Consider the following 27,107-nt stretch of genomic DNA (forward strand, 5'->3'; position numbering starts at 1 on the left):
AATCACAAGGCCATTATTGGAGTAAAAACTAAAGTTGGGTTTTATTAGCATACGATTAGTTCTATTTAGTAGCAGTAGTAGTAAACTCTACAAAAATACATATTAAAAATTACATGGTACAAATAATAAGACGTACAAAGGCGAACTATTTAATAGGGGGGAAGTGACAAAGTCTATCTAGGCTTGCTGGACTCTAGCTGAAAGAAGTGAGTTTTCTTGCTCCAAAGGAATAAGAGCGAATAAGTATATGATTAAGTTGTAATATAACTGACAACTATACCGACACACACGACACGACACGACGAGGACAGCTCCTGGCGACGCCGTATAAGGAGAGCCGACCCCAAGTAAATGGGATAAAGTTAGGAAGAAGAAGAAGAAGAAGATAGCTGACAACTTTATTCGCATTTAATGTAAACATGTTAATGTTTGAGTAAATATCCGTTGTCAGATAAGTACATAGACCCGGTAATGCTCCTCGCTTTGTCACTGGCCAAAAACAACATGAGTTCAGCTATTTCTTCGGGCTCTCCTATCCTATTGAGAGCCGTTCTTTCTTTATAATTCTCCCATATGGCATCTGCATTCTCCCATCCGCAGTTTTCCAGCATATCAGTCTTCACCGGGCCAGGATTGACGCTGTTAACTCTAACACCGTACGGTGCCAGCTCTAACGCAGCGCAGCGGGTGAAATGATCTAAAGCTGCTTTGGACACGCAGTATGATGTCAGGCTTAGTACCGTAGGAACGCGAAGAGCTGAAGTGCTGCCCGTGTTAATGATGCTGCCTTTTGTTTTTATCAAATGGGGCGCGGCTAAGGTTGTGAGATGGATAGCGGCTCGAACATTCGTTTTCATAACAACGTCGTATGCTTCGAGTATGTTGCCTTCGAGTAGCGACGCGCCTTGCCTGGATATACCGGCGTTGTTGATGAGAACGTCTAATTTTCCGAATTTTTCGATGGTTTGCTGGACTATGGTGCTAGCCTCGCTTTCGTCAGCAACATCGGCTTTGATGACGAGGGGTTGTGGGCCGTGGTGCGCGCACTGTTGCGCGACGCCGGCGAGTTTGCCTTCGTTCCGGCCCACGAGCACGACGCACGCCCCTCGTTTAGCGAACAGCACTGCGGCAGCCGCGCCGATGCCGGAGCTCGCGCCAGTCACCAGGACAACTTTACCGGAGACACTCATGATGTCGACTGTTTAATTTAGATATCACCAGGCGACTGATAAGTGATAATGATAACCTACGAAATAAAGTTGCGTGATCGTGATTGTTTTCCGATAGAGTTAATCTTTAATTTGACTCAATCTTCATTATCACTAATTATGACTGACTATCCACTTATGTAAGTACTTACCTACTCGTGATAAATATACAAATTGGGGCATTTTCTATGAAAAGGGACCTTATTGTCGATGGCGCTTACGCCGCACAGCGTCGTGCGGCATTGTATTTAAATCGGAGCATCGTTAATAATAACGTATGCGCCATCGACAATAAGGTCCCTTTTTATAGAAAATACCACATTTAATGTAACATTCCAAGCTTATTAAAAGCAGAGACTAGTAAATATTCTAGACGGACAATTTCTACACGACACCGCGTTCATCGCGTGCCTCGCCATTGTTGTAGGTGGCGCTTTTTACTATTTTTCAATTTTAACTTTATGCGAATGATATCTATCACCTACTGTTACAACCACAGATAGGACTTCAGTTTTGACAGCCCTAAATAGCCGAAAGGGATAGTGCCATACATTAGAAAGGGACAGGGGATGATTTGTCCCTGAATCGCTGTTAAACATCGGTTTTGTAGGAAAATTAAAGATAATTTATTTACACAACATATTCAACATTATCATACAGAGCTGGTTCCTGTTCCTACACTAGGCCTTGCCTGTATTGTAGGTAACCAAATCAAATGAAAAAATACGGAACCCTAATTACACATAATGCGCGAAATTACACAATAGCCTAAAAGGTTACAAAGTCTCATTTCTGTACGGTAGTACTATTATTTGTTCTGTGGTCGTGCCCACAGCGTATTATGGCGTGCGCTGTCAAAGTAAAGCCTGACATGGCCTGACCAGTAATATATGATCATTGTCAAGGGGGCGCTATTCATTCTCATGTATTAGGGTGACACTGGTGACAGTCATATAGTATGAAAAAATTAGTTCCAGTGAAATTCAGCAACATGACGCGTGATCATATATTCCTGCTTTAATGTTCACATTTTCAAGTAAGTTTTACATTAGCTCGCTTGCCCCCGTGACCTCGGCGTGTAAGTGACGTTTTTGTTTATGACGTAAATCGTTCAAAGGGTTAATTTTGATCTATTTTCTATCCAGCCTGACGATTTAACCTACGCAAACTTGACCAAAGATCAGAAGAACTACGCGACACTTCCGGTGCCAGCACCAAGAAGCTTGCAGAATGATGCCAAGCCGAAAATCACCGTCGAAGGCACCTAAACGCCCACGCAATAAAACTGAGAAGTAAAGCGAAAATTTAAATCACAATGGCAGATGGTTAATCTTTATATCACCTAAAACATATGTTTGTCTACACACATAATCATAAACGACATACACCCCCTATGATGCGTTCCAAAACAGTAAATTACGACCAGCAAAAAGACATTATTTTGCTACTTCTTATTTGTGAAAATGTTAATTAACTAAAATAATTGAGAGAAAGGGGACTGCGAGCCACGCTCTGGTTTGTTCCTGTTCCAACAAACATCACTGGCCATTCAGCGAGAATTTTTAGCACATTTAGTTCGGGTGAATATCAGAGTGAGGGGTAATTTGGGGCATTTTCTATGAAAAGGAACCTTATTGTCGATGTCGCTTACGCCGCACAGCGTCGCGCGGCATTGTATTTATATCGGAGCATATCGACAATAAGATCCCTTTATAAAGGAAATACCACATTTTGTTATTTATTTATTATTAGGACCCTATAATGTCCCACTGCTGGGGCAAAAGCCTCCTCCCACTTTTTCCAATCTTCCCGATCCTGTGCAGTCTCTGACCATTCCTTTAAAAAAAATATTTTTGATTCATATTCATAAAAAAACCGGCCAAGTGCGAATTGGACTCGCGTTCCAAGTTCCGTACACAATTTCAACCATGTATTTTTAATGTGAAACGTGAGTGAAATATCTTTAAAATACTCTTATTAGGGGTCGGATCAAAAACTAAGTATTTTTTTAAGACCGACTCACGCTTGACTGCACATTTCTAATAGGTTTTCCTGTGATCTATAGGTAAAGAACTATTTTGTGTATTTTTTCAAAATTTTAGACCCAGTAGTTTCGGAGTACCCCCCAAAAGTGGCCCCCATGTTTAAAATTCATTTGTTTACGTTACATGTCCGTCTTTGGGCCACAAACTTACATATGTATACCAAATGTCAACTTAATTGGTCCCGTAGTTTCGAAGAAAATAGGCTGTGACAGACGAACAGACAGACAGACAGACGCACGAGTGATCCTATAAGGGTGCCGTGTTTTCCTTTTGAGGTACGGAACCCTAAAAAATTTTTTATCGACTGCATTTCTTATTCCAGGACTCCCAAGACATGAGCGAAGCCCTATACGCCGACCCGTACCGTTTCAATACTTCCGAGACTTACGCCAAACCATACGTCAAGTCCGGTTCCAAACCGTGTACTTACGCCGAACCGAACAAGGCAGATTACGCGGAACCTTACAAGCCTAAGGAAGGGAATCATGCTGCAATTGGAAGTGAATCGGAAGGAGGTTATGCTGCAATAGGTCATTCGGAAGGAGGTTATGCTGCAATAGGTAACTCTGAAGGAGGTTACGCTGTAATAGGTGACCCTGAAGGAGGTTATGCTGCAATTGGAAGTCAATCGGAAGGAGATTATGCTGCAATTGGTAACTCTGAAAGAAGGTATGCTGCAATAGGTAACTCTGAAGGAGGTTATGCTGCAATTGGTAACTCTGATGGAGGTTATGCTGAAATTGGAGCTAAATCGGAAGTAAATTATGCTGAAATTCGTGTAAATAATAATGACTAATGATTGTGTGCAAGACCTATTCCTAAAGCTCAGAGACCATTTAAGGCGAGAGATTAGTCGGATTATTCAAACGTCTTTAAGGCCGTTCCATCGGTTTGCCGCTGTCTTTGTCACATTTCGCAAGAAAGAACGGGAAAGAACATACGCGCCAAGTGTCAATTTTGATCGAATTTTGTCGGTTTTTATTTATTTTAAAAACGTTACCTTACAATATCGAAATTCGAAAGCTATGAAATTACTATTTAAGTTAAGATTGTTTTTCCTTCTTTTTTGTTTATAGTATCACATAATAAATAACCGAGTAAAGTAGGATTAAAAGTCCGAGTTAGAGGTTACTTTGGGAATTAATTGTATCGAGCGAAGTGTCATAATTCGTGTATCGGAAGCTATGTTGTTAAAGATAATATAGTCAAGAATTACATATATTTTTTCCACGTCTACGAATATCAACGCCTCTTAGAAAAACATGATCATATAAGGAGATTTTTCGCCATCTGGCTCAGGGAACCGCCTTAAGGATTTGTACTCGAACGCGAAGAAAAAGTGAAGATTGTTTAATACCTATTTAGGTTAATTTTAATGAATGAATGAATGAATTTTTATTTGCTAGAGACATGGTTATACATATACAGGTGTTAAAATAGTTTACACTAAGTAGAGGTGCGCTCATATCTCGCCAACACATATTACTTAATACTAAACTAATTATATGTACATAGCAAATTAACATTTAATTCAATTCAATTTATTTATTTAAGACAACACTGGCCCATAACGGTTAGTAACAATTAAGGTTAAAAACTAAGTGTTAGTGGAACACAAAAAACAGAAAACGACAAAACAAAAACAGTCAGCAATAAAATTCTTACAACTCACCTAAAGCGGTTATGACACATTCAAAATGCCGCATTATAGGTGAGTCGTATCGGCCCGCAACAGTGGTCAGGATGGGGTTGGAGCTGGCCCGCACTCTGCAGAGCAACGAGGCAATTCTCTTGCGTATTATGGCATAGTAGTCATCCGTGTGAGCTTGCGCAAACATGCCCGATGCGCTGCAGAAACGGGACAGCCCCAACAACATCCTGAAACCATTATTATATTGGACGCGCAGGGAACTGATGGTCTTCTGCGTATAACTAGTCCAGAGGCTAGACGTGTAGAACACCTGACAATAGGCTTTAAATAACGTTACTTTTACCTGTTGGCTACATCGTGCAAACCTCCTTAAATATTAGCATGTTGCATCGGACTGCCAGTGCCCTGCGCTCCCTTTCTATATCTAATTGGTCTTTAAGGTCGTCGGTGACATAGTGTCCAAGATATCTAAATGTGTACACGCGCTCGAGTATGTTATTGAGGCCGGTGTCGATTTTAGTCGCAAAAATGTAAAATTGATAGATTTCGTCGATGAAATTGTACACCTTTTGTTACCAAATTGAAATAACAAGTACTGGTTTCTATTAGCACGTCTTCTTATCTTGCCTTTTATCAGATCAATTTTTTGAAAACAGACTCACTAAATTAGTAATGATTTTTTTTCTGAAGGACGTTTAGGTAAACGCGCGTAAAGCACTGATTTTGTCGATCTTATTTGTAAATTTCGTAAAGTTTGGACTGCTAAAAATGGTAAATTTGTATTACACATATTCTGTACTTGACCTTTATCAGATTACATTTTTGTTATATGACTTAGAGTTCGAGGAAATGAAAGTTAAACGAATTCAATTTTCTCCAGAAATTACTTCAAAACAAGTTACAATTTCTCTGAAAATCGACTTAATTTCAACGTAATTTGGATACTTGAACAATCTACAACATTTGCTGAAACTATTCTTATACATCAATTTGTATAATTTACCACCATAATTTTTTGATGAATTTTTAAAAACTGCCCCTTATCTTCATATATTACCGATGACGCACGCTCGCGACCTCATTATTAAAAGGCAAGATGAGAAAACGTGCTAATAGAAACCAATACTTGTTATTTAGATATTACGTAACAAAACGTGTATAATTTCAACGACTAAATCTATAAATTTAAAATTTTTGCTCCAAAATCGACTACGGCCTCTTAAGTTTTATGTCAGGTACACTTTCCGGTAGCTTGCCCCCGACGGCCTTAAATACCATATATTCGCTTTTCTTAGCGTTATACCGTAAGCCATGTTTACTTACGTACTCTTCACATATGCTTAGTAGTTTTCTCAATGCCCTGACCGTTGGACTGAGCAGCACCATATCGTCTGCGTAGCTGATGTTGTTGATACTAACATCATCAACTCTGCATCCTACTGGAGTGCTGCTCAACCCCTCGATCAGGTCGTTAACGTACAGGTTGAAGAGCTTGGGGGAGGTTATACCCCCCTGCCTCACCCCACACTCCAACCTGTACGACTGAGAAAACCTACCAGCCCATCTGACGCTATTGCTCCAGTCCCGTCCAGCTCCCGTCCAGGCTGTGAACTGCGTTCCTCCCGCTCACTCAAACTCTCCATCCCTTCTCACCGTACTGGTTTTATGTCGAACTCTTTCGCCGTTGAGGCAATCCGTCTCTGGAATTTGCTCCCTCTCTCGATTCGACAAGCCCCAAGCAAGCCTGTTTTTAAGCGTCTACTCCGCAAGCATCTTCTGTCAGAAGAATTTAAATAATGTTCTCCATCTTGTATGTACTAATATGTATTAGTTTATCTTTTGTATATCATATAAGTATTAGTATTTAATCATAATTTTGTTAGTTTACGTTATTATGTTTATATATATATACATAATATTTGAATTTTTTTGGTTCTATTTCTCGTTATAATTTATGAATCTATCCTGCACCAACATTTATGTCTCTGTTTGACCTAATGGTTGACTGGTAGAGAATGCCTTTTGGCATTAAGTCCGCCATTTGTACATTTTTCTTTGCTTGTGCAATAAAGTTTAAATAAATAAAAATAAATAAATAAATATTGCTCTGGTTAAGGTACCAATATTGAAATATTCGGAGTAGCTCCGCCGGTACTTTTTGCTCCCTTAACTTGTTCCAAAGGACATCGTACGACACAAGATCAAATGCCCTGGATAAAATAGGGAGTATTACTGCAAGGTTCTGCCACCAGAATGCATCACTAGCTTGTTTAGTAAACCATAGAGTAACTTATACATACTGTGCCTTTCACAGTTTTTTGACAAGTTTTCAGAGATAATAAAATATGACATTGATGCACCAAGGCGGTTTGTTTACAGATAACCTACCGGGAAACGCGAATCCGAAATTTCGCTATCTGCCTCTTTATCACTCGAATATGCAAGAGTGACAGAGATGTTAGATAACGAAATTTCGATTTTCTTGTTTTGCGATAGACCCTCAGATTGTAGTAGTGGCGCCCCCTGCGCAGTAGTTTCGCGTAATATTCCCTATTGATATCCGAATATTGGTAGGTGTAGGTACCTAAGGTTCCCAGAAAAAGAACGTTTTTTTTTTAGTTTACACATGCTGCGTAGGGCTGTGTAGGTAATTTATTTCTACATATGCAGAATAGAGGACCTGAATATCTATACAAAATCCTTATTAAGTTCGCCATTTGTACTTTCTTGTATTGTGCAATAATTTATTGCAAGAAAGTACAAATGGCGGACTTAATGCCTAGGGCCAAGGGGGCCATGGCCTGGACGGCAGGCTGCGGGGGGCGGCGCAGGCCGCTGCTGGCTTTCAGTCTTGAGTGCCTCAGTGGCGCCCCAATTTTTTTTTTGTGGTGTTACTGGTACTAGACAAGAATCAAGATCAGGGGACATCTTACCACAGATTAATAAATAGTTACTACGTAACAGATACATCATTCCCATACAAAAGCGAAAAATACCTACGCTATAATAGCCTACAAAATCTTAATAATAATACCTACTGCTCAGGAGGAGAATAAATGTACCATAAGTACGCGCACAAAGAGGCGAGACTGCCTTGCTCGCCGTGCGAGTCAGGTGCCAACGCGTCATCGTAAGAATGCGCTAGGGTTGTACTGTTACTTGTGTGATTATTGTAATAAAACGAATGTTGCGAATCAACCATATTTTTTATTAGTCAATCAAATATTTAAAAACAACACTTATAATACCTGACTCAAAAAACTCCTTCATTTACGATTTACCTACTTATGTTCAAAGAAATAAATGGCGACAAAATTCATAAAGATACATTTAAAATACTACTCGGTAAATACGACAAATTTTCCTTTGTTTTTTGACCCATCTACTGCACAATAATTACGTGGTTTCGGCATTTCGAAGCGTAGGCGCGGGAAACGTGCGGTGCGAGCGCTCAGGCGGGCGTTTGGCGGCCCTCTGTCGGTTGTATGTTGTATCGTCGACGATACGCCGAGCGGTAGGCATATAGCGCGTGGCCTTGAGCGAGTGAAGGAGGCCTGATCTTACACAGATCAACCTAGCCCCGAACTAAGCAAAGCTTGTACTATGGGTGCTAGGCGACGATATACATACTCATATAGATAAATACATACCTACATACATAGAAAATACCCATGACTCGGGAATCAATATTTGTGTTCATCACACATATAAATGCCCTTACCGGGATTCGAACCCAGGACCATCGGCTTCACAGGCAGGGTCACTACTCGCAAGGCCAGACCGGTCATCAAAAATATTTGTAGCACTTCTAAATATAAAAAAGATTTTAGGCCAAAGAAAAAGTTAAGCAATTCCTATTTATGTTTGTTTTAATAGATTAGGTACTTTTTTTTTAATCTTATTTATTTTATAAGCCATACATCTTATTAGATTAGGTACTTTGATAGACAAATAAAAGTTTACCATGCTCTTATTTAAAGCTGCGGTGCTCCTGGTACCCTTCACTAGGACCACGACTAAGGCTTCAGGTATAAGTGAATTATCCCCTGTATTATCACAATGTGACATTTTCAACCAAAAGGTACCACATCGTCGCTTGTCAATAAGGTTGATTTCAAATTGAAGCTGTATGGAAATAGCGCCTTATTGACAACCGACAATAAGTACCCTTTTGATTGAAAATGGCACATATATATATATACTAGCTTTTGCCCGCAACTTTGTCTGCGTGGAATTAGTAATTTGGGTACCTTAATTTTTAAACAAACCTGCTTTTAAATCCATCCTTTTTTTCCGAAATCGGTCCATTCCATAAATTTCCACCCCATTTTTACACCCTTAAGGGATGATTTCGGGGATGAAAATTATTCTGTCCTTCCCCGGGACTCAAACTATTTGTGTATACAGTTTTGTTTCTTTTTAAAAATAAAAGAATGATTCATTTAACCCTTAAATGCATAATGATGTATATATGCATCGTATATTTGATGGTCCGTGGCTCAATATGCAGCTATCCAAAATATTATTCCCTCAATCTATACAACATGATACATCTATTTCAATTTATTAAAAAGTTATACAAAAAATCATGCATTTAAGGGTTAAGTAAAAATGGATTTTTTTTTAATACTTATATAAGTAGTATGTGTGTTTGTGTTTAATAGTCTCCATATTTACTTTTGTATTAGTTCTACATTTCCTGCTACCCAAAGGTTGTCTGGAAGAGATCGCTTTTTAGCGATAAGACCGCCTGTTACCTGGTTTTATTTTCCTTTAATTTTTCTTTGTAGTTTTACATGTATGTAAAATGTATAATTTGGTACAATTATGAATATTTACTTATTATAATATGTATATAGTAAATTTTGTTATCTTCCTTAAATTTAATTGTTTTAGTTCTCATCTGAAGAGAAACTTCACAGTCAGAAGCTATGATAAGAGATACCTAGTTAAATAATTACACCCCCAAGAACATTTTACATTTTAGACAATAAAAGTCGCCTTCACCCTTCACCTTGGTTCATTAACAAAATAATAACAAACAGTCAAACACAAACACCGCAACCGGACGAGACCGGACGCCATCGTTGATGGCTGTCATTTCATTTTTTTTATCACAACTTTCTGTGATTGGTTGCTTGCAACGGAAGTTGACAAGAAGCTTAAGTGCCTTCCACACGTGCGCGAATCGCGGCGCGAAGCCGCAAACCCGAGTGTGGATTCCAGTTCGCTAATCAGCAGCGCACACTCGCGTTTGCGGCTTTGCGCCGCGTAGTCTGGAGCGACCTTTATAAACACATTGGAAATTGAATTCAGAGAAAAACGTATCAGATAACTCCATTAAGCCCGCCTGTTGTACACTTTTTATGTGCAATAAAGTTTAAAATAATAATAACTCAGATAAGGTTATTCACCCCATAAAAAATACTCTCTCTTTCTGCAGGATGATGCCCTTGCAATGGAGTTAGACCAAGATAAGTCTGCAACGATTTTGATAGCATACGCAGTGCAAGTTATAGTTGGTCAAACCAAACTGTCAGTAAATAAGAACAACAAAAAAACTATACTCATCCTTTTCTTTCGGATGCTAGTACTAGTATAAGACAAAGATAGTATGATTCTCTCTGTCTATGTTTGAAATGAGACAATTCTTCTTCAGTGATTTCTTTGTTCTTATTTACTGCCAATTTGGTTTGACCAACTATATTTCACATTATATTTGCATTCTATTACGCTAAATAAAAATACAACTCAGAAAACTTAATGACCTGAATTTTACTCTGGCAACTGTAACTGTGTCAAAATTAAAAAGTTATCACTGTCATTAACCGCTTAAAAAAAAACCAACGCGCTTCGCTTCTCTTTTGGAATTTATGGTACTGTAACAAGGCTTCCTTTTGTGTCTCGCCCCGTGAATGTTGTAAAATTCGGTGCAAATCATATCAACAATGCACAATTAAAGCTGTGATTAAAGCTTCTATAACGACGGGCCGCGCGTACACGAATTTGATTACACGTCCCCGTTATTACGGATCAATATCGAACTTGCGTTGCGTCGCTATGCTGTGATAGCGTCGCTCATTAAATGGAGGCAAAGTCGGGCTCAGGTGTTGGCGTTCATCACCATTGGATGAAAAGCATGATGGAGCCGGCCGGCGGCGAGAAATCGAGCGATAATCGTCAATCGGTGAAGCGAGAGAAAATGGCGGAAGCCTACAACGGGTCTGAAGTCAATTACTCGCAAGGCGATTCCCGGTTCCGATGTGACGTATGTGATCTGACGTTCGAAGGGATGGAGTATTTGATGCTGCACAAGAAATTTCACGGTAATGATAAGGATTCCGGGCCAGTTCCTCGTGATCCCGAGCCGCAGAGTCACAAGGAAACTGCGAAGAAACGTCGTAAGTTCCGTTGCGACCACTGCGACGTCAAAGTCAACAGTCAGTATCACTTAGACATCCATCGCAGTAAGCATGAAGGTGTCACCTCCAAGAAGTACATTTGCGAGGTCTGTGACCGCAGTTTCGTGGCAGCTCAGTTCTTAAAATCCCACATGCAAACTCACTCATCAAATAGCACTATTAATTGTGAGATTTGCAACAAAAATTTCACCGGTCAAGCTTATTTGAAGCTTCACATGCAGCTACATAACGATATAAAGAAGTTCAAATGCTCTAAATGCGATGAGATGTTTCCGACTAAGAACTGTCTTAAAGTTCACATGAAGAAACATACGAAGGTGAAGAATTTTAAATGCGATATATGCAGCAAGCTCTTCGTTTCGAAGATAACGATGGAGAAGCATAAGCTTACGCATGAGGGGCAGCCCGTAGACTGCCTGGTTAAGTGTCCGCAGTGTGACCGTACAATGCACTCGTCACTTCTGCGCACACATCTGGCGCGTGCTCATCCTCCGAACATAGATGATGATGTGAAACGGCCCTACAAATGCTCGACCTGTGGCAAGTCTTTCATCGTAAAGATCAATTTGAACCTTCATATACGCGTCTGCCACCCGGACCTAGCTGAACCGGAAGAAGAAGAGGAAGATGTTATGACGGATAACTCTTAGTTTTATTTCTTAAATCTGTAACCTATCATGTATTGGATATAATTATACTTTTTTATTCTAACCATTAGGAGTTGTTTTTGTTAACCTGACCTTGGTTTTTGTATTAGATGAGTCATTGAATGCAAACAGAAACTGGTCACAGTAATGACATGTAAATAAATAAATAACCACCAAGTAAATTAAAATAAATTTAAACTTACAAATGTAACCTACACTTAGTGTGAATAAATGGCTTTTTTTTTAATTTATTTTAATACAAGGGCCTGACACTTTTCGATAGAGAAAGATAGTCGTATTGCGATTCCTATAAGAGGAAAGACAAAACAGTGCCATGCTTTGACCTTACCACCGACAGGGTGACATCATAGGTAGGCGATGGCGAAATACCGAAATGTATAAGAGTGAAAGAGAAAAAATCCTATGCTGCCCAAATTTTATATGAACGCTCGGTGGCGCGTCTATAACTACTTATATACTATGTCTGATGGCGACTGTGCTATGAATGAAATAAAACAATTATTTTCTCTTATTTACTATAATTTAATAATAAATAAATAGAATAATTATTTTTAATATACATTTATTGCGAGTACAACGCCGCTACAGTCTCCTTTTTGTCTTCCTCTTTAACCTCCGGCTCTCCTTCTTGGCTTTCTCCTGCCTTATTTTCTTCTTCTTTCTTTGCTGCATCAGCCTCGGCTTTCTTCTCAGCTTCCTCTGCTGCTTGCTGTAAAAAATAAACAATGAAAAATTTATTGAATATAATGCTACTCGCCGCTAGATGGCGCTGTTATCAAAAATGATTTGTACAAGTATTTTTTAATATTTAAAAGTTATGTGCTGCAAATATTTTAATGCTTACTTAGTAAATTTAATTGATAAATCGAATTTAAATAAGAGTGTAATGGAATGAGAAACAATTTATTTGATAAAAACAGGTAGGTACAACAGCAGGTCTCAAATGAACATATTCCGGTTCCGGGATCCCCAAAATAGCTACCTAGTTGGCTCATAAGTTCTGTCACTGGCCTTTAAAATTTAAATTTGGAACTCCTAAAACAAAAACCGTTCTGCATTTGAATTTCGAATCTTTATTAAATATTGAGTAGTATAATTTTGCAATTTTCTGTTTTCTTCAATATGGAGTGGACGCTTAAAGATAGCCGTACCGCAATAATTGCACTATATCGTTGTGGTCACTCGCCGACTAAAATTTTTAAGCTACTTGAAAATTTAAAATTCTCTCTAAGATTTGTGTATCGTACCATAGAAAGATACAGTGAGGTCTCTAGTTTAAATGACAAGAAAAGAAGCGGTCGTCCGCGTACAGCTAGGACTCCAGCGGTTGTACAAGCAATTAGGGCACGCATTGCCAGAAATCCCGCTAGGAAACAAAAAGTTATGGCCCTCCAGATGGGTTTGAGCAAAAACACGGTGAAAAGAGTGCTTAATCAAGACCTGAGACTTCGTGCTTATAAACGAAAAACTGGCCATCTTCTCAATGGTCGGCTTAAAGCTTTAAGGCTTAAAAGATCTAAAGCTTTATTGAAGAAGTACGCTAAAAATAAGCACCGTTGTATACTGTTTTCGGACGAGAAAATTTTTGACATAGAAGAAAACTGTAATAAACAAAATGATAGAGTGTACGCTCGCAATAGTAAAGAAGCGTCTAATGGCATTCCCCGTATTCAAAGAGGTCATCACCCTTCATCTGTGATGGTTTGGCTGGGAGTTTCTTATGCGGGCGTCACTAGTATGCATTTTTGTGAGAAAGGAGTAAAAACTAGTGCCAAAGTGTACCAAGACACGGTGTTGACTAATATTGTGAAACCACTATCCCATACGATGTTTCTAAACCAGCATTGGGTTTTCCAGCAGGACTCTGCTCCAGCCCATAAGGCAAAGTCTACACAAGCCTGGCTCGCCTCCAATAAAATCGACTTTATACGGCATGAAGATTGGCCCTCCTCTAGCCCAGATCTTAATCCTTTAGACTATAAAATATGGCAGTATTTAGAGGAAACGGTGCTCAAAACCTCATGCAAATCTAGACTCGCTGAAAAAATCTCTTGCTACGGCAGTGGCCAATATCGACATGAAAGTGGTGCGTGAATCCATTGACGACTGGCCACGAAGACTTCAAGCCTGTGTAGATAATTATGGCGGTCATTTTGAATAAATGTTATACATTTAGATTCTCTAGTTTATAAGCTTTCAAACGCTGTACAAATTATACGGAATAAACTTTTGATTTTATTTGATACTATGTATATGACAGAACTTATGAGCCGACTAGGTATAATATAATATACATGATCAAACGAACTTCAAAGTGAAGTTCGATCAGTATTATATGAGTAAGCTTCATTCGAAGATATAAAAACCAGGTAGTCCTTTAACCTACTAGGCAACTCATCGCATGTTTAAAGTGGGTAGCAAAAACTTTAACTCAAACAGGTCTATCCCTACTTTTCCCCCTAGTCTTCATGGGGCGCGCGGCTTGCCGCCATTGCTCATTATTTTTAGAGACTTTACTTTCTAAAGCAAAACTTTCTTTCCGGGTATAGGGGAGGGAGGGTAGTTATATCTTCGAATGAAGCTTACTCATATAATACTGATCGAACTTCACTTTGAAGTTCGTTTGATCATGTATTATATTTCTCAAGCTTCATTCTTCAGATATAAAAACCAGGTAGATGTTAAGAGTTGAAAGTTTTGCTGCATTCTTTCCCATTATTAATATTATCACAGCATATTTATTTCTGAAAACATATTTGTATGAATAATTATCTACCATGTACATATGTGTATGTTATACACAAGTTTACTGTTCCAATTGAGTTATAAGGCATTGTTAAGAAGCACGGGAATATACATATATATATATATATATATATATATATATATACATATATATATATATATATATATATATATGTATATATATATATATATATATATATATACATATATATAGAACATATACATATATATAGATATAGAACATATACATATATATAGATATCTATATACATATATATAGATATAGAACAAATTAGATTTTGTTTAAATATCCTAATACGTAAAAGTATATATATATATATATATATATATATATATATATATATATATATATATACAACCTGGCTATACCTAATATATGTATACCTTTTTGAACCTGCATTGCTAAGTATATATATATATATATATATACTTTTACGTATTAGGATATTTAAACAAAATCTAATTTGTTCTTCATAAAACCTAGTTGACTAAGATTCCATACAATTAGTGGTCAACTTTGCATTAAGTTTAATTCGATTTGAAAAAGTTTAATACGAGTAAACTCATAAGACATATGTCCTTTTGTGAAATGTATTAAAATTCACTGGCAGTGCTTGTCCGCGATACGGAATTTTTGAACGCTCAGAACAGTACACTATTGATGACAAGATTCAGGCTCGTCTAAGTGTAATTATCTACGAAGATAAGACGTAATTTAGGCTAACGATACAACCCAGCGTTACCTCCAGACAGGGTGGGATACGCTGTGGCTGTGATGTCTTTTCCCGCGTCTTGACGCTTATGACGCGTAGACCGTGTGATGTCTGTCTCACGCCGACTCATCCTGTTTACGATGATCTCTGAGCAGACGACGACAATGAGAAAATTCAGTTATTAGGCGCGTGCACGCGCAAATCGGCTTACAGCAGCTCCTGATCAACGAATAGTGACCCGACGTGCAATGGACAAAGACTCACGCGGCCTAGCGCGTTTTCGAGAGCTTCAACTTAACAAAAAAACATGTATTTGCTCGAAACATGTCTAACGTCGTTTATATTTTGATTTTTATCAAATTAAAAAATCCACCACGTTCCTGAAATCTAAAAAATATATGAACGTGCATAAATTATGCTTTCTGTTCAGTTATTAAGCATAAAGCATGTCATATGTGTGGCATCACCAAAGGTATTCTAAACAAAAATAATTTATAAGACTAGCAGTCTACTCAGCTTTCGAAGTAATCTTTCAAATAAGATTGTAATTTACTCAAACTCAAATGTTTATTATTGCGCTCATATTACATATAATGAATGGTCCAAGGTCCATTAATGGTAACAGAATATTTATTTATCATTTAATTATATGTACGTACCTAATGTACATATATTCGAGCTATTAAAATGCATAATAATATCCAGTTAAACCTGAGTAGGTAAAATCAGCGTTTAACAAACATCATTAGGAATTAATTTAGTATATATTTATAAATAGCTGCATGTGACGAGTACCTTTGAATATAATATATAAATGATATGAACCTTTTTTATTTTATTTAAATTACTATTATTGACCGCAAGGCGCGATTGACCATATTTTCACAAATAATGGTGTAGCGGCTTCTATTCTCGCAACGCGAACGGGACAAGCACAGCAATCAACCACGCAATCAATGAAATGAAATGAATATCAATCCACAGAAATTCAGATATTAAGCATCAAATCTAAAAACTTATGCCCTCCATTCAAGTATTCGCTCTGCAAGGAACGAAAGACTGTGCGACGTAATGTTGTATATTTTTAAAATGTAAACATTAAAGCCGGAATAATAATAAAAATTGCCTTTGCTGTATTGCTACTATGGTTGTATTGTTGAGTTCAGAAAACAAATATTATATTAAGTGGATTCATCTTAATATTTTAATCCATGACTTATGTCATGAATGTGCTATATTAATGACATAGCGGTATTGCAAGTGGTGGGTCCCCACCAACTACAGTTACTAAACTTATAATATCAAGGCACATATATTTTAAACTTGGCAAAAACGTATTGCATGGTAACATCGTATTGATGATGGCTGAAAGAGTATCGCGACCGACACATGAGAGTTGAACCATAGGTGCATTAGTCATTTATTGATTTTTTACGGTTTCTATTAGCTTCTTAATTATGTATTTATATTTTTATGTGCATAATCTGAGGGTGATCAATACAATGCAATACAATCATTTATTAATAAAATTAAAATCCTTTAAAAGATAATCGGAAGGTAATCGTTTTGTAGTTTTGATACAGGTTAATAGGTATTTACCTAGTTACCCATTATTTACGACCATAAAAATAAATATTAAATATCTGTGAGAGATGCGAACAAATATATTCGTGTGTGTATTTAGCCAAATTGTACCGAAACCGCTTTATCATTAACTCAGTTAGATGGTACTCTAATGGTCACTTTGTCAGGCTTCGGCATGAACTTGTATTTATGAAGAAATAAGCGTAAAACGTGTTTGCGTTCGTTTCTTAGCTTTCGTTGTAAGTTTAGTTTTTTGCATGCCAGATGCTGGTGAAATATGTGTTACTTATGTATAATATTGTCTGACCACCTTTTGTACCATATTTCATGCAAAATAAAGTTATTTTCTTTCTTTCTTTCTTTCATATTCAGTACTCACAAATTGTTTCATTGGGTTTATTAGATAGATAATGATGAATAAACCCATTTTCCTGTAATTCAATTCAGTTAGGTGTCTTTGTTACAATTGGATGATTCAAATTATTTAATTATTCAATATCACTTAAAAAAGTAAAATCATATTTTTAAACAGACACAAGGTACTTAGATACTGACATCGCCTATGCCTTTAAGCGATCACGGTATTATAAATATATTTATATTTTTATATATCCCATAACAATATTAGCGTACGTATCCCAATAATTTGTATGGTTATATGCATATATAAACATTCAAAAATCGTCACCAATTATTACCACTTAGTTTATTCCATTTCATTTGTGGTAAAAGAGATTTTATCCAGCTTAAGTTTAGGAATTTCGATCAGATTCACATCACGTGACGTGATGTAGGTACACCTATTTAGCAATTCCCAATTTTAGAGACAAGTTATACTTATGTGGGTAATATAAAAACAATATAGGTACTATTGTATTGTTTCAATTATAAATTTACGAGGTAGTCTCGTGTTTATTCAAATTCAACCTCTGGGCGGATAAAAGTACCGTACTATGGGTTTGGTGTGAGTAAAATTTATTGTCACATATAATTGGATATTAAAAATCCAAATATATTTTATATGTAAGGATTTATTTTAAAAGGCAATGTAGTCTTGTGCCGAACGTTTCGTCAGCTAGACCGACGTGTCTCTGACACGCACAAATCAAAAATGAACCGCGGAGCGCTGGTGAAAAAATTTAAAAGAAATATTTTTAATTCGAGGGTAGACTTCGAATATTTTTCAAAATAAAACCCGTAAGGTTTTAGATTACATAGATAGGCCTATACATGAATAAAGTATATTTGAACTTGAACTTAAAAGATAATTCTTTATTGCACATAGAAAAACTTGAACTTGGTGTTTTAAAATGTGCGTGGTTTTGATCGAGAACCGCTATAGATTTATTAAATTGTGTTATGCATTGCTATCGTGTTGACTCAATTAATTTAAATATTAAATTAATTGTTTATCGGCCAACCCCAAGCAAGTTCTATCTTCGTGACGACTCTAGGCCGCCCCCCAGGTTTATAGTTACCAGTCGTGGACTCACGGCCCGCGCGGTACTAAGTAAGTGCAAGGTATTTGATCACAAAGTGTAAGTTTTTTACAAAAATAGTTAAAATAGTTACACTTAAGTATCTGATTTTTCTTCAGGATCTGAAGAATCTATTATCACTCGGCAATTTTGCTTGAGTTTCTTCTGTTGGGCCATCTAAAACCAAATAAAAAGAAAGCCTCCCTCGTCTCTTTAACACAACACAATATGATTATTTAGGACCCTTTGTTTCGTTGCGCGCTGTCCAATCTAAATTAAACCTTTGGTTGGTTCACGACCAAACCCCGGGCGCAATCGGTGTTCGAAGTACGAACACTTTCCATCGTGTTGGTTCACGACCAACCCCCAAGATAATTTTTTCCTTCGTGTTGGTTCACGACCAACCCCCAGGATGATTTATTCCTTCGTGTTGATTCTCGACCAACCCCCAGGATGATTTATTCCTTCGTGTTAGTTCTCGACTAACCTCCAGGATGATGAACAATTTTAATAACAAATATATTGCGCAACGAATACGAAACGAATAATCCCACAGCTTACGTGTCGTATTCTCGTATAAATCGTATAATGACTGCACTAACTTTGAAACAAAATTATGATTTTACGTGCGTTCGTTGCCTCGCAAGAATAAAGAATGAGCAATGGCGGCAAGCCGCGCGCCCCATGAAGACTAGGGGGAAAAGTAGGGATAGACCTGTTTGAGTTAAAGTTTTTGCTACCTACTTTAAACATGCGATGAGTTGCCTAGTAGGTTAAAGGACTACCTGGTTTTTATATCTGAAGAATGAAGCTTGAGAAATATAATATATATATATATACGTATATACAAGAATTGCTCGTTTATTTCTAAGCATAAAAAACTGTAAAGAGTTGACCAAGCTAATTTGGCAGCGATTTTGATAGCACAGACTGTGCAAATGTCCTGGTAGCATTTATACGTCATTATGACGTCCGTTACGTCATTATGACGTCACTGCTACCTGGGTGTTATTTTAAACGTCAAACAGTCATGAAATTATGACGTTTAAATTGCACAGTCTGGAGTATCAAAATGGCCGCCAACTTGGTTTAACTCGTTTAACTCTATTTAAAAGAATCTCACCTTAGCCTTCAAGATATCCTCATCCCTCTTCTGCTGAAGTGTCTGGCTGACCTCCCTGATGACGGCCAGCTGTGCCAGTTGCTCCTCCCGCAGCTGGTCGAAGACCTTGACGACTGGCAGGTCCTTGTCCAGCTGGATGAGGAACTGGTCGAAGCGGCCGCGGAGCACGGCGAAGCGTTCGGGCGTAACGCTGGTGAAGTAGCGGCTGTGTTTGTTTAAAGATGGAGTGGCCGTCATTCTGAGGAACTAGAAAATCATTCATAGACATTATCATCTTCCGACTGCGTCATTAGATCAGATCCATATTAGCATTAGGGTTCATCCATTAATTAATTACGTCACACGAATTTCGAGGTTTTTACGCCTCTCCAAAACTCCTCCAAGCAAAAATGGAATCAAATGAGTAAATATCGCGGTAACCGAAGACAATTAGGTGTATGTTTGATAAAACAAAAATACTTTGGCATATAGTCGAGAAATTGGGACGGGTACCGCCGTGGCGAGGTGGCCTAGGGGTTCATGGCGTTAGCCGCGAACGCGATAGCTAAAGACGCCGGTTCGAATCCGGCCTTCACCACTGGAGGGCTTCATCACTTTTTTTTTAATATATGACATTTATTACAGTTAATAAAAATACTTTACCTGATCTTCTTTATACACAAGATACAATCAAGTCGGTTATAAAAATGCAACTGATGGAAAAAAGAACGTAAACAAATTTAGGTTTCTCAACAAGTCAGGGGTTTGTAACATTTTTTAATTTACTTTATGAGGCGTTCCATTACATTAGGGTAAACTGGGTACGGTTATAATACGGTATGGTTGAAACAGCTCGAATATTTACGAAACTATCTTACAGGTAATGAGGTGGCAGATATTTTAGCAAATGAGGCGGTTAGCGACGGAATCCCGTTTAGTATAGTACCTACATTTATGGATTCAATTCACCTAGTCAAAAAACAATGTAGGCAAATGTGGAGTGAATACTTTGATTGTAGATCGGTAGATAAGGCGATATGGTATAAAACGATCCAGCCACAACTTCTAAGGAATCCATGGTTTGAGGACTCGTCCATGGGTCGACGCGAACTAGTATTAGCATTTAGACTACGTTCCGGACACATCCCATTAAATAAATTTGCATATCTAATGAAAAAGGTGCCGTCGCCAAACTGTGACGAATGTGACATTTTGGAGGATGCATACCATGTCATCATGGAGTGTGTCCGAAACGAAAGTGAGAGAAAGGATATGAACGTAACCTTATTTGAAGTTGGGGGTTGCAACCAAATTTTGGGGCACCCACTATCTGAGGATGCATGCGTGTAGTTTTGTCGAGAGTGTGGAGCGGGCTAGGGTTTCGATGGAAAAGCGAGGTGCGTAGCCATGAACATGATTGTCGGTGATGCTGCGCCCTACACGTGGTATATATATGTATGCAGGGGGGTACATTGTATTTGTTTCATCAGAAGTACATTTGTTTTGATCGATTTATTTTCGAAATATCTTAATTATTAAAATATATTACAATTCATACATTTTTATAAGTATTATTTCATACTTAAACAGAGTTTTATCAACTATTCGTTTTAGTCAATCCTTCAGACGGGACTCGGGACATACGCTTGTTAGTCACAATCCTTATACACAAAATGTTGGCAGCAACTGGGATCAAAAGTTACTCTAATTAATAAAACTTCAGGGCATTAATTATAAGTTCAATGGGTATCATTATTAACATAAAAATAGACTTGCTAATGGCGCCGCATGTACTTTACGTAGACATTACGGTTTTTTATTGTATTTAACTCAGGTTTGTGTATGAAAATAAAATTTTGTAAATTATTCATAATTTTTATTTTTGTTAAAATTAGGCTTGCAATAAAACATTTTATTTTATTTATTAGATATTATTTATAAAAAAGTATAAACGTACTTAGAGGTAATAGTTTAGTTTATTTATTTTATTTCATAATGATAAATTACAATATAAATTATTCTTACACTAATCTATATGAATTTATATTATGATCGTCAATTATTTGGCATACAAACATACAATACAATGATAGTGTATTAAATTTGCATTTTAGTCCGCTATCTGTGCTATACTGTATTTTATCATAAAATACAGTATAGCACAGTTATTTAAACTTATTGACATAACTTTTTTATGTCATGAAGTTTAAATAAAATAATAGTGAATTACCTATAACGAACGTTTTATTTTTTATAAAACGCAAATGTGGTAAGTGTGTTTGCTTAGTATATTTTGTATAGGTATGCATTTTAAAATCGTTTTTCAATCAACGAAATAATTGGTAGATACTGTATAAACATGTATTTTATAAGGGTACAAAATGTATTAATACTTCGTACGACTACGAAATACAAAATATATACAAATACCTGAAAAGACAGATTTTTTATTTTGATGTTTTTTTATTCGTCTGAATTTGATAAAATTTGGTGGCATGTATAGAGTCCCCTATTCCTTACAATAAAAGCACAATAAAATTTTACTCTATGTCCTACAAAATCTTCATATTTTCGTAACTCAATGGAAAATACATACCTACATTTTTTTTGTTTCAAATATTGAGTTTCGAATACGAACCCTCGTATTCATTTTCAATATTTTCAAACTTTATCAATATCTGACGAAAAAAATTGCAAAAATTAAAAATTGGTCCCTACATTATTTCTAACAGTGACATCCCTTAAAAGACCGTGCAAAGGTAATTTATGTGTGTCAGTATTGACATAGAAAAAAAAGATAGATCCTCGTTCCTATAAGAAAAAAAAATCTTTAATTTAATATTAATTTCAAGTATAAAGCATAATAAATAACTTTGTCAATAAATAAAAATCAAAATCTTTGTACATGCATTGCATGCACAATTTAAATGTACAAGGCATTTTTAATTTATCCTATAGGATAGGGATTTATAAACTATGTTTGTTTTAAATATACAATATGTTTTAATACTACTGGCACAAAAAAAAAACTAAATAGTATGTGTTCAAAATAAAATGCGTGAAACGAAACGCAAAACCACCCCTGCGAGGCTAATGACTCACTCACCCTCGGCCGATCGCTCCCGAGCCTCCCCGAGCCCCCTCAGCCCGCGCGCTGAGTGCCGCACCGAAAACACACCAAATTCACAATTATTATGTAACACACATAAGTTTTTTAATAAAAAAAATATCAAGTGAAATGTCTGTGACGGAACATCGCGTTCGATCGTTCGCGGGTGTTGTTAAATTAGTTTTTAAAACGGACTTTAGTGAAAACAGATATTGATTTTCTCGTGACATCCCGTGAATGCGAACTGTGTTATTACAGTGTACATATACGTATATATGTAGTGTAATTTATTTATAGTAAGTGCAACGAAGTGTTAAAATAAAATATATAACAAAAAACTCGAAGCGTAATAGAATCAGTGCCTTTACAATTATAAATTAAAAACATGCAGTTTAAAAATCGATGATAAACGCATTCTAATTGGATTAAATATTTATTTTTATAATTAAATGCAGGTATAAAATTATATAAAAATAAACAAAAACATACTTTTAATAGAAGTCATATTTATATCAAATATATCAAAGTACAAACAAAAATTTAGTTATTAGTGTTTAGTTTTTGCGACTAAAACTATTAGGCATCAATTTTCGATCGATAGTTCAAGCAAAAACTAGACGTAGGTGAATCTATTTTTAACTTGTAATCGCACCATCTATGGTTTTATGAACAACTCTAGATTATTACATTTACTAATTCCATGATCTAAGACAGTATTCTTTAGATTAAATATATCTCCACAAACATATTATTGTAAATAAGAAATAAGTGAAATAAATAATGCTATTGAACAAATCCAAGCACGTCACCAAAAGATAGTGGAACTATTACTAGCATTTGCTATTCATAAGTTTAAAGCATCTTATTCATATAGTTTTACCTATTTCAATACAAAATCTAGGTATAACAACAAAATATAACATATTTTAAATAATTTTATAACCATAAGTTTGAGTTTCGACGTAGAAGATGTGAGCATTTAAAATGTCAGTGTATTTTCGCATTTAAAATTGCAAATCTTGTTTACTATAAGTATAAAATACCTAATCAAATTTGTAATAATCTATGTGTATCTAATGGTGTATATAAGTAATAATACAACAATGCGAAGTTATATTATAAGAACGTGTTTATAAATGCAAGGTGATATGTGTTATAAAATAATCATCAGTTGCAATGGTCCTTCGAACCGGATTTCTACAAGTATCCAAGTTTTAATTTAATATCTGAAGCGTATCTAAAGGTAATGTTTATCTAAGAAAACTAATAGGTTTTTTGTAATGTACAAATAGGTATTGAAAACCCAGACGTGGCAGTAGAACGTTTTTCGCAGAACGGCGGGTGATTTTCGTAACATATCGCCGCTATACTTCAACCTCGTATCTGCAACACTCATTTGATGATAAAAACTCCCGTATTCCGAATGAAAGAAAAGCGACATTTCCATCAAATGATTGTTGCAGATATGAGACTGAGTAAGTATAGCGACGATATATGTGGATGAAAATGCTACGAAAGCGTAGCGTTCGCAGCAAACGATGCCAATTTGACGTAGGGACGTGATATGAGATTTTTTTTTTAATTTCCTGTTCTTCTATTAAGATTCTGTTGCCTTCAGATTCAGCGAGTTATTTCGGACATTGGGTTTTTTGGCGTCATATGACAGAATCAAAGTTATATATTTATGTGACGTAAATAATGATAAAAAAAAAAACATATTATAGAGAATAGTATAAAATACACCTACCTACCTACCTACCTAAAATAAACCTACACATTTTTAAATATGAGCGTTACTCTCCTCAAAACTTTAAAATCGGACCAAACTGCATGCCATTTGCAATGAAAAAGTGTGGAGATGTCATCATTAATGTCAAATTTCTATGAAAATATGTCGTTTATAATGACACTCCCTCACTTTGTTCTATTCAAGTTGGTCCAAAGTTAGCTTGATGGACCTCAGATTTTCGCAGCTTACAATAAATTATTATTTCAAAAAGATACAAGAAAATGTATTGATAAAAGTCAATGCTTTACAAGTCACTAACTAAGTACTTAATCTATTTCACACTAAAAAGCACCTTAAACTAAATTACCTCGCATCTTGGCAACTACAGTACTTAGCAAGTCTTCGTACAAAGACAGTTAAGTACCCTAACAGAGCCTGCATACCCATCAAGTAACATTGGAAGCGTGCCAACTAGTCTAGCTCCTACGAATTGAAGACATTGAGGAGAAAATTGCTATCAGAAAACGATTTTTTATCGTATTCATAAGATGTTGGGTCACGTAACACATCTATGAATCGCCTATGATTTAACCCTTCTACCCAAGGTTTTCATCGATTTTTGACAAGTTTTGAATCGTATCTTAGGAGATACTTTTGCACTACATATAGAATTATAAGACAAACGGCTATCGGTTCCTCAAACTTTTGTCTCTATTTTTGTCTACCGGATTTTGAAAGAAATGAATACTTATTTATGATTTTTTTAAACATTGTTTAAAAAACACCTTTTTTGTATTTCGATCGCTGTAAAAGATCTTACATATACGAAATCTACATATTTGGGTTCGTCTTGGGCGCCTCTACAAATTTGTCTAAGGTTTTAATTTTAAACTAATTAACCCAAAAGATGGCCAAATAACCAGTTTTTTGGCCTAAAATTGCTCAACTTTGATGCCGGTTATCTCGAAAACAATTAACTTTCAAGTAAATATGGGAAACTATATTGCTTAAAGCCGATGCTGTTAATATGATAAGCTAGAAAAACATTAGAAAACTAAGGGATTCAGATCAAAGGTCATTGGGGCATGGGATCCCTTAAGATAGAAGTAGATTGTATTACATTGTTAGTTACAACAAGTGATGCTGATGCTTTCGGGCATCCACTGTTTAGGGGAAGTAAGTTAGTTAATTAATAATAAGTATAATAATAAGTTAGTTAATAATAACAGTCTATTAAAATGGTTAGCTATGCTATGATTGGATTTAAATTTCCCTATAAAAGAGTACCTAGGTGAACACAATACAATACAAATCCTGTTTATTGTACACCTCAGAATAACATGGAAACACAAATAATACATGAAGACAGAGGTGAACAACAGGCGGCCTTACCGCTGGAGATCCGACCGAAGCAAAGTGAACCATTTTTTATTTTGCTGTTGACTTCTTTTGTCAGATTTTAATAAAATAAAGGAATTCACCAAATGTTATCGGATTCTGACGAAAACAAAATAAAAATCGGACATTGATGCGTTGTACCTGGGGTCCCCTCATCTGGCAGAATATTATTTGTCAGAAATACACTTCGCATAACACGTATCGCAGAAAACTTTTAGACGAATGATACTTTCGCATAAATATTATACTTGCCATAATAGTCATTTCGCATAATATTCATTTGGCAGAATTTTCTAAGTGGGTTAGGTTAGGGTTTTCTGCCAAATAATATTATGCAAAAAGAAATTCTGCAAAGTAATATTATGCGAAAAGCAGTATGCGAAAGGTAATTCTGCTAAACGACATTTCTGCCAAGTAACATTATGCAATACAAACTATGTCAAAAAACTAAAAAAAATAATTACGCCAATATTACTGAAACATTCTTATTTTAGTTCCTGTAAATACTTTAATAAAGGCACTTTCTATTTCGCGCTAAAATGTTACACCTTTTTAACTAAACGTAAACTTCCAGTGATCAAACAGTTATGATAAGATTAAAAAGCAACCAACAGACGCCGAAATGAGGCTCTGACCGCCATCATGGAGACCACGACGGAGGCCTATCAGTATGTGGGGCCCTTTCGTCTGGAGAAGACCCTGGGGAAGGGGCAGACAGGTGAGCTTTTTCTGTACTACCCCAATGCTTGCATGCAATTGCTGGTGAGATTTTGCATGTTTTTGCTTTATATGCATAGACACATATATATATATATATGTCGGAATCATGGGCGTATCTTACTATCGGCAGCGCATCAGAACCTTCAATCGTGGATGACGAGGGCTTTCAATGAAATACGATATTCAACTCACAGTCTTTACTACACAAGACTGTTTACAAATCACAGCACGTTACATTTCTTATCCAAAGCAAACCAGTGGATTAGACCCAGGAACCGCCAACGTCGTCATCTCCTCCCGTTCGTGCTCATCAGCAGATAGATTGACAGCCTCACTTCAATTGTTCTGGATTCTATTGTTTAGGCAGCGCCGCAGCGGCAGCGCACTCTATGACGACTTGGCGGAACAACTGCGTCGAACGCCACTCAAGTGTACTGTAACACCCTAGTTTGCTCTATTTGTCAAAGATTGCGCGATAACGCCTATGAAAGGCAATAGATGGCACAATTCAGTC

General features: G+C 36.6%; 4 protein-coding genes and 1 long non-coding RNA gene across 5 annotated transcripts in view; 3 read left to right on the forward strand and 2 right to left on the reverse strand.

Annotated features, from left to right (window-relative positions):
* Window positions 1-422: 422 nt before the first annotated feature.
* LOC134753446 (3-oxoacyl-[acyl-carrier-protein] reductase FabG-like) lies at window positions 423-1,207 on the reverse strand. Its single transcript, XM_063689321.1, has one exon. The coding sequence runs from the start codon at window positions 1,188-1,190 to the stop codon at window positions 423-425; it is 768 nt and encodes a 255-aa protein (XP_063545391.1). The 5' UTR covers window positions 1,191-1,207.
* A 2,370-nt stretch (window positions 1,208-3,577) lies between these two features.
* On the forward strand, window positions 3,578-4,040 carry LOC134753565 (uncharacterized). The gene is made up of 2 exons (XR_010128831.1): window positions 3,578-3,828; window positions 3,892-4,040. It is a non-coding gene; the product is annotated as an uncharacterized LOC134753565 (long non-coding RNA).
* A 6,670-nt stretch (window positions 4,041-10,710) lies between these two features.
* LOC134753676 (gastrula zinc finger protein XlCGF17.1-like) lies at window positions 10,711-12,043 on the forward strand. Its single transcript, XM_063689615.1, has one exon. The coding sequence runs from the start codon at window positions 10,990-10,992 to the stop codon at window positions 11,974-11,976; it is 987 nt and encodes a 328-aa protein (XP_063545685.1). The 5' UTR covers window positions 10,711-10,989; the 3' UTR covers window positions 11,977-12,043.
* Window positions 12,044-12,510: 467 nt separating this feature from the next.
* Window positions 12,511-20,345, reverse strand: LOC134753590 (uncharacterized). Its single transcript, XM_063689512.1, has 3 exons — window positions 20,301-20,345; window positions 19,659-19,904; window positions 12,511-12,703 (listed from the first exon to the last, which is right to left on the reverse strand). Exons 2-3 carry the CDS (start codon window positions 19,893-19,895, stop codon window positions 12,557-12,559), a joined length of 384 nt encoding a protein of 127 aa, XP_063545582.1. The 5' UTR covers window positions 19,896-19,904; window positions 20,301-20,345; the 3' UTR covers window positions 12,511-12,556.
* Window positions 20,346-22,686: 2,341 nt separating this feature from the next.
* The window catches only part of LOC134753660 (serine/threonine-protein kinase BRSK2), an 83,292-nt gene continuing 78,871 nt past the window's right edge, over window positions 22,687-27,107 (forward strand). The window contains exons 1-2 of the mRNA XM_063689601.1: window positions 22,687-23,042; window positions 26,448-26,591. Of these exons, the coding sequence (XP_063545671.1) occupies window positions 26,516-26,591 (76 nt within the window). The 5' untranslated portion in view covers window positions 22,687-23,042; window positions 26,448-26,515. The remainder of the gene's footprint in view (window positions 23,043-26,447; window positions 26,592-27,107) is intronic.

This window comes from Cydia strobilella, chromosome 27 (assembly GCF_947568885.1).
Source record: "Cydia strobilella chromosome 27, ilCydStro3.1, whole genome shotgun sequence".
Taxonomy (NCBI): domain Eukaryota; kingdom Metazoa; phylum Arthropoda; class Insecta; order Lepidoptera; family Tortricidae; genus Cydia; species Cydia strobilella.

Excerpts from the sequence above, each read along its gene's own strand:
- LOC134753446 (XM_063689321.1), bottom strand. The coding sequence starts at position 1,190 with ATGAGTGTCTCCGGTAAAGTTGTCCTGGTGACTGGCGCGAGCTCCGGC.
- LOC134753676 (XM_063689615.1), top strand. The coding sequence starts at position 10,990 with ATGGAGGCAAAGTCGGGCTCAGGTGTTGGCGTTCATCACCATTGGATG.
- LOC134753590 (XM_063689512.1), bottom strand. The coding sequence starts at position 19,895 with ATGACGGCCACTCCATCTTTAAACAAACACAGCCGCTACTTCACCAGC. Across the intron at positions 12,704-19,658 it reads AGGATATCTTGAAGGCTAAG|CAAGCAGCAGAGGAAGCTGA; the intron begins GTGAGATTCTTT and ends TATTTTTTACAG.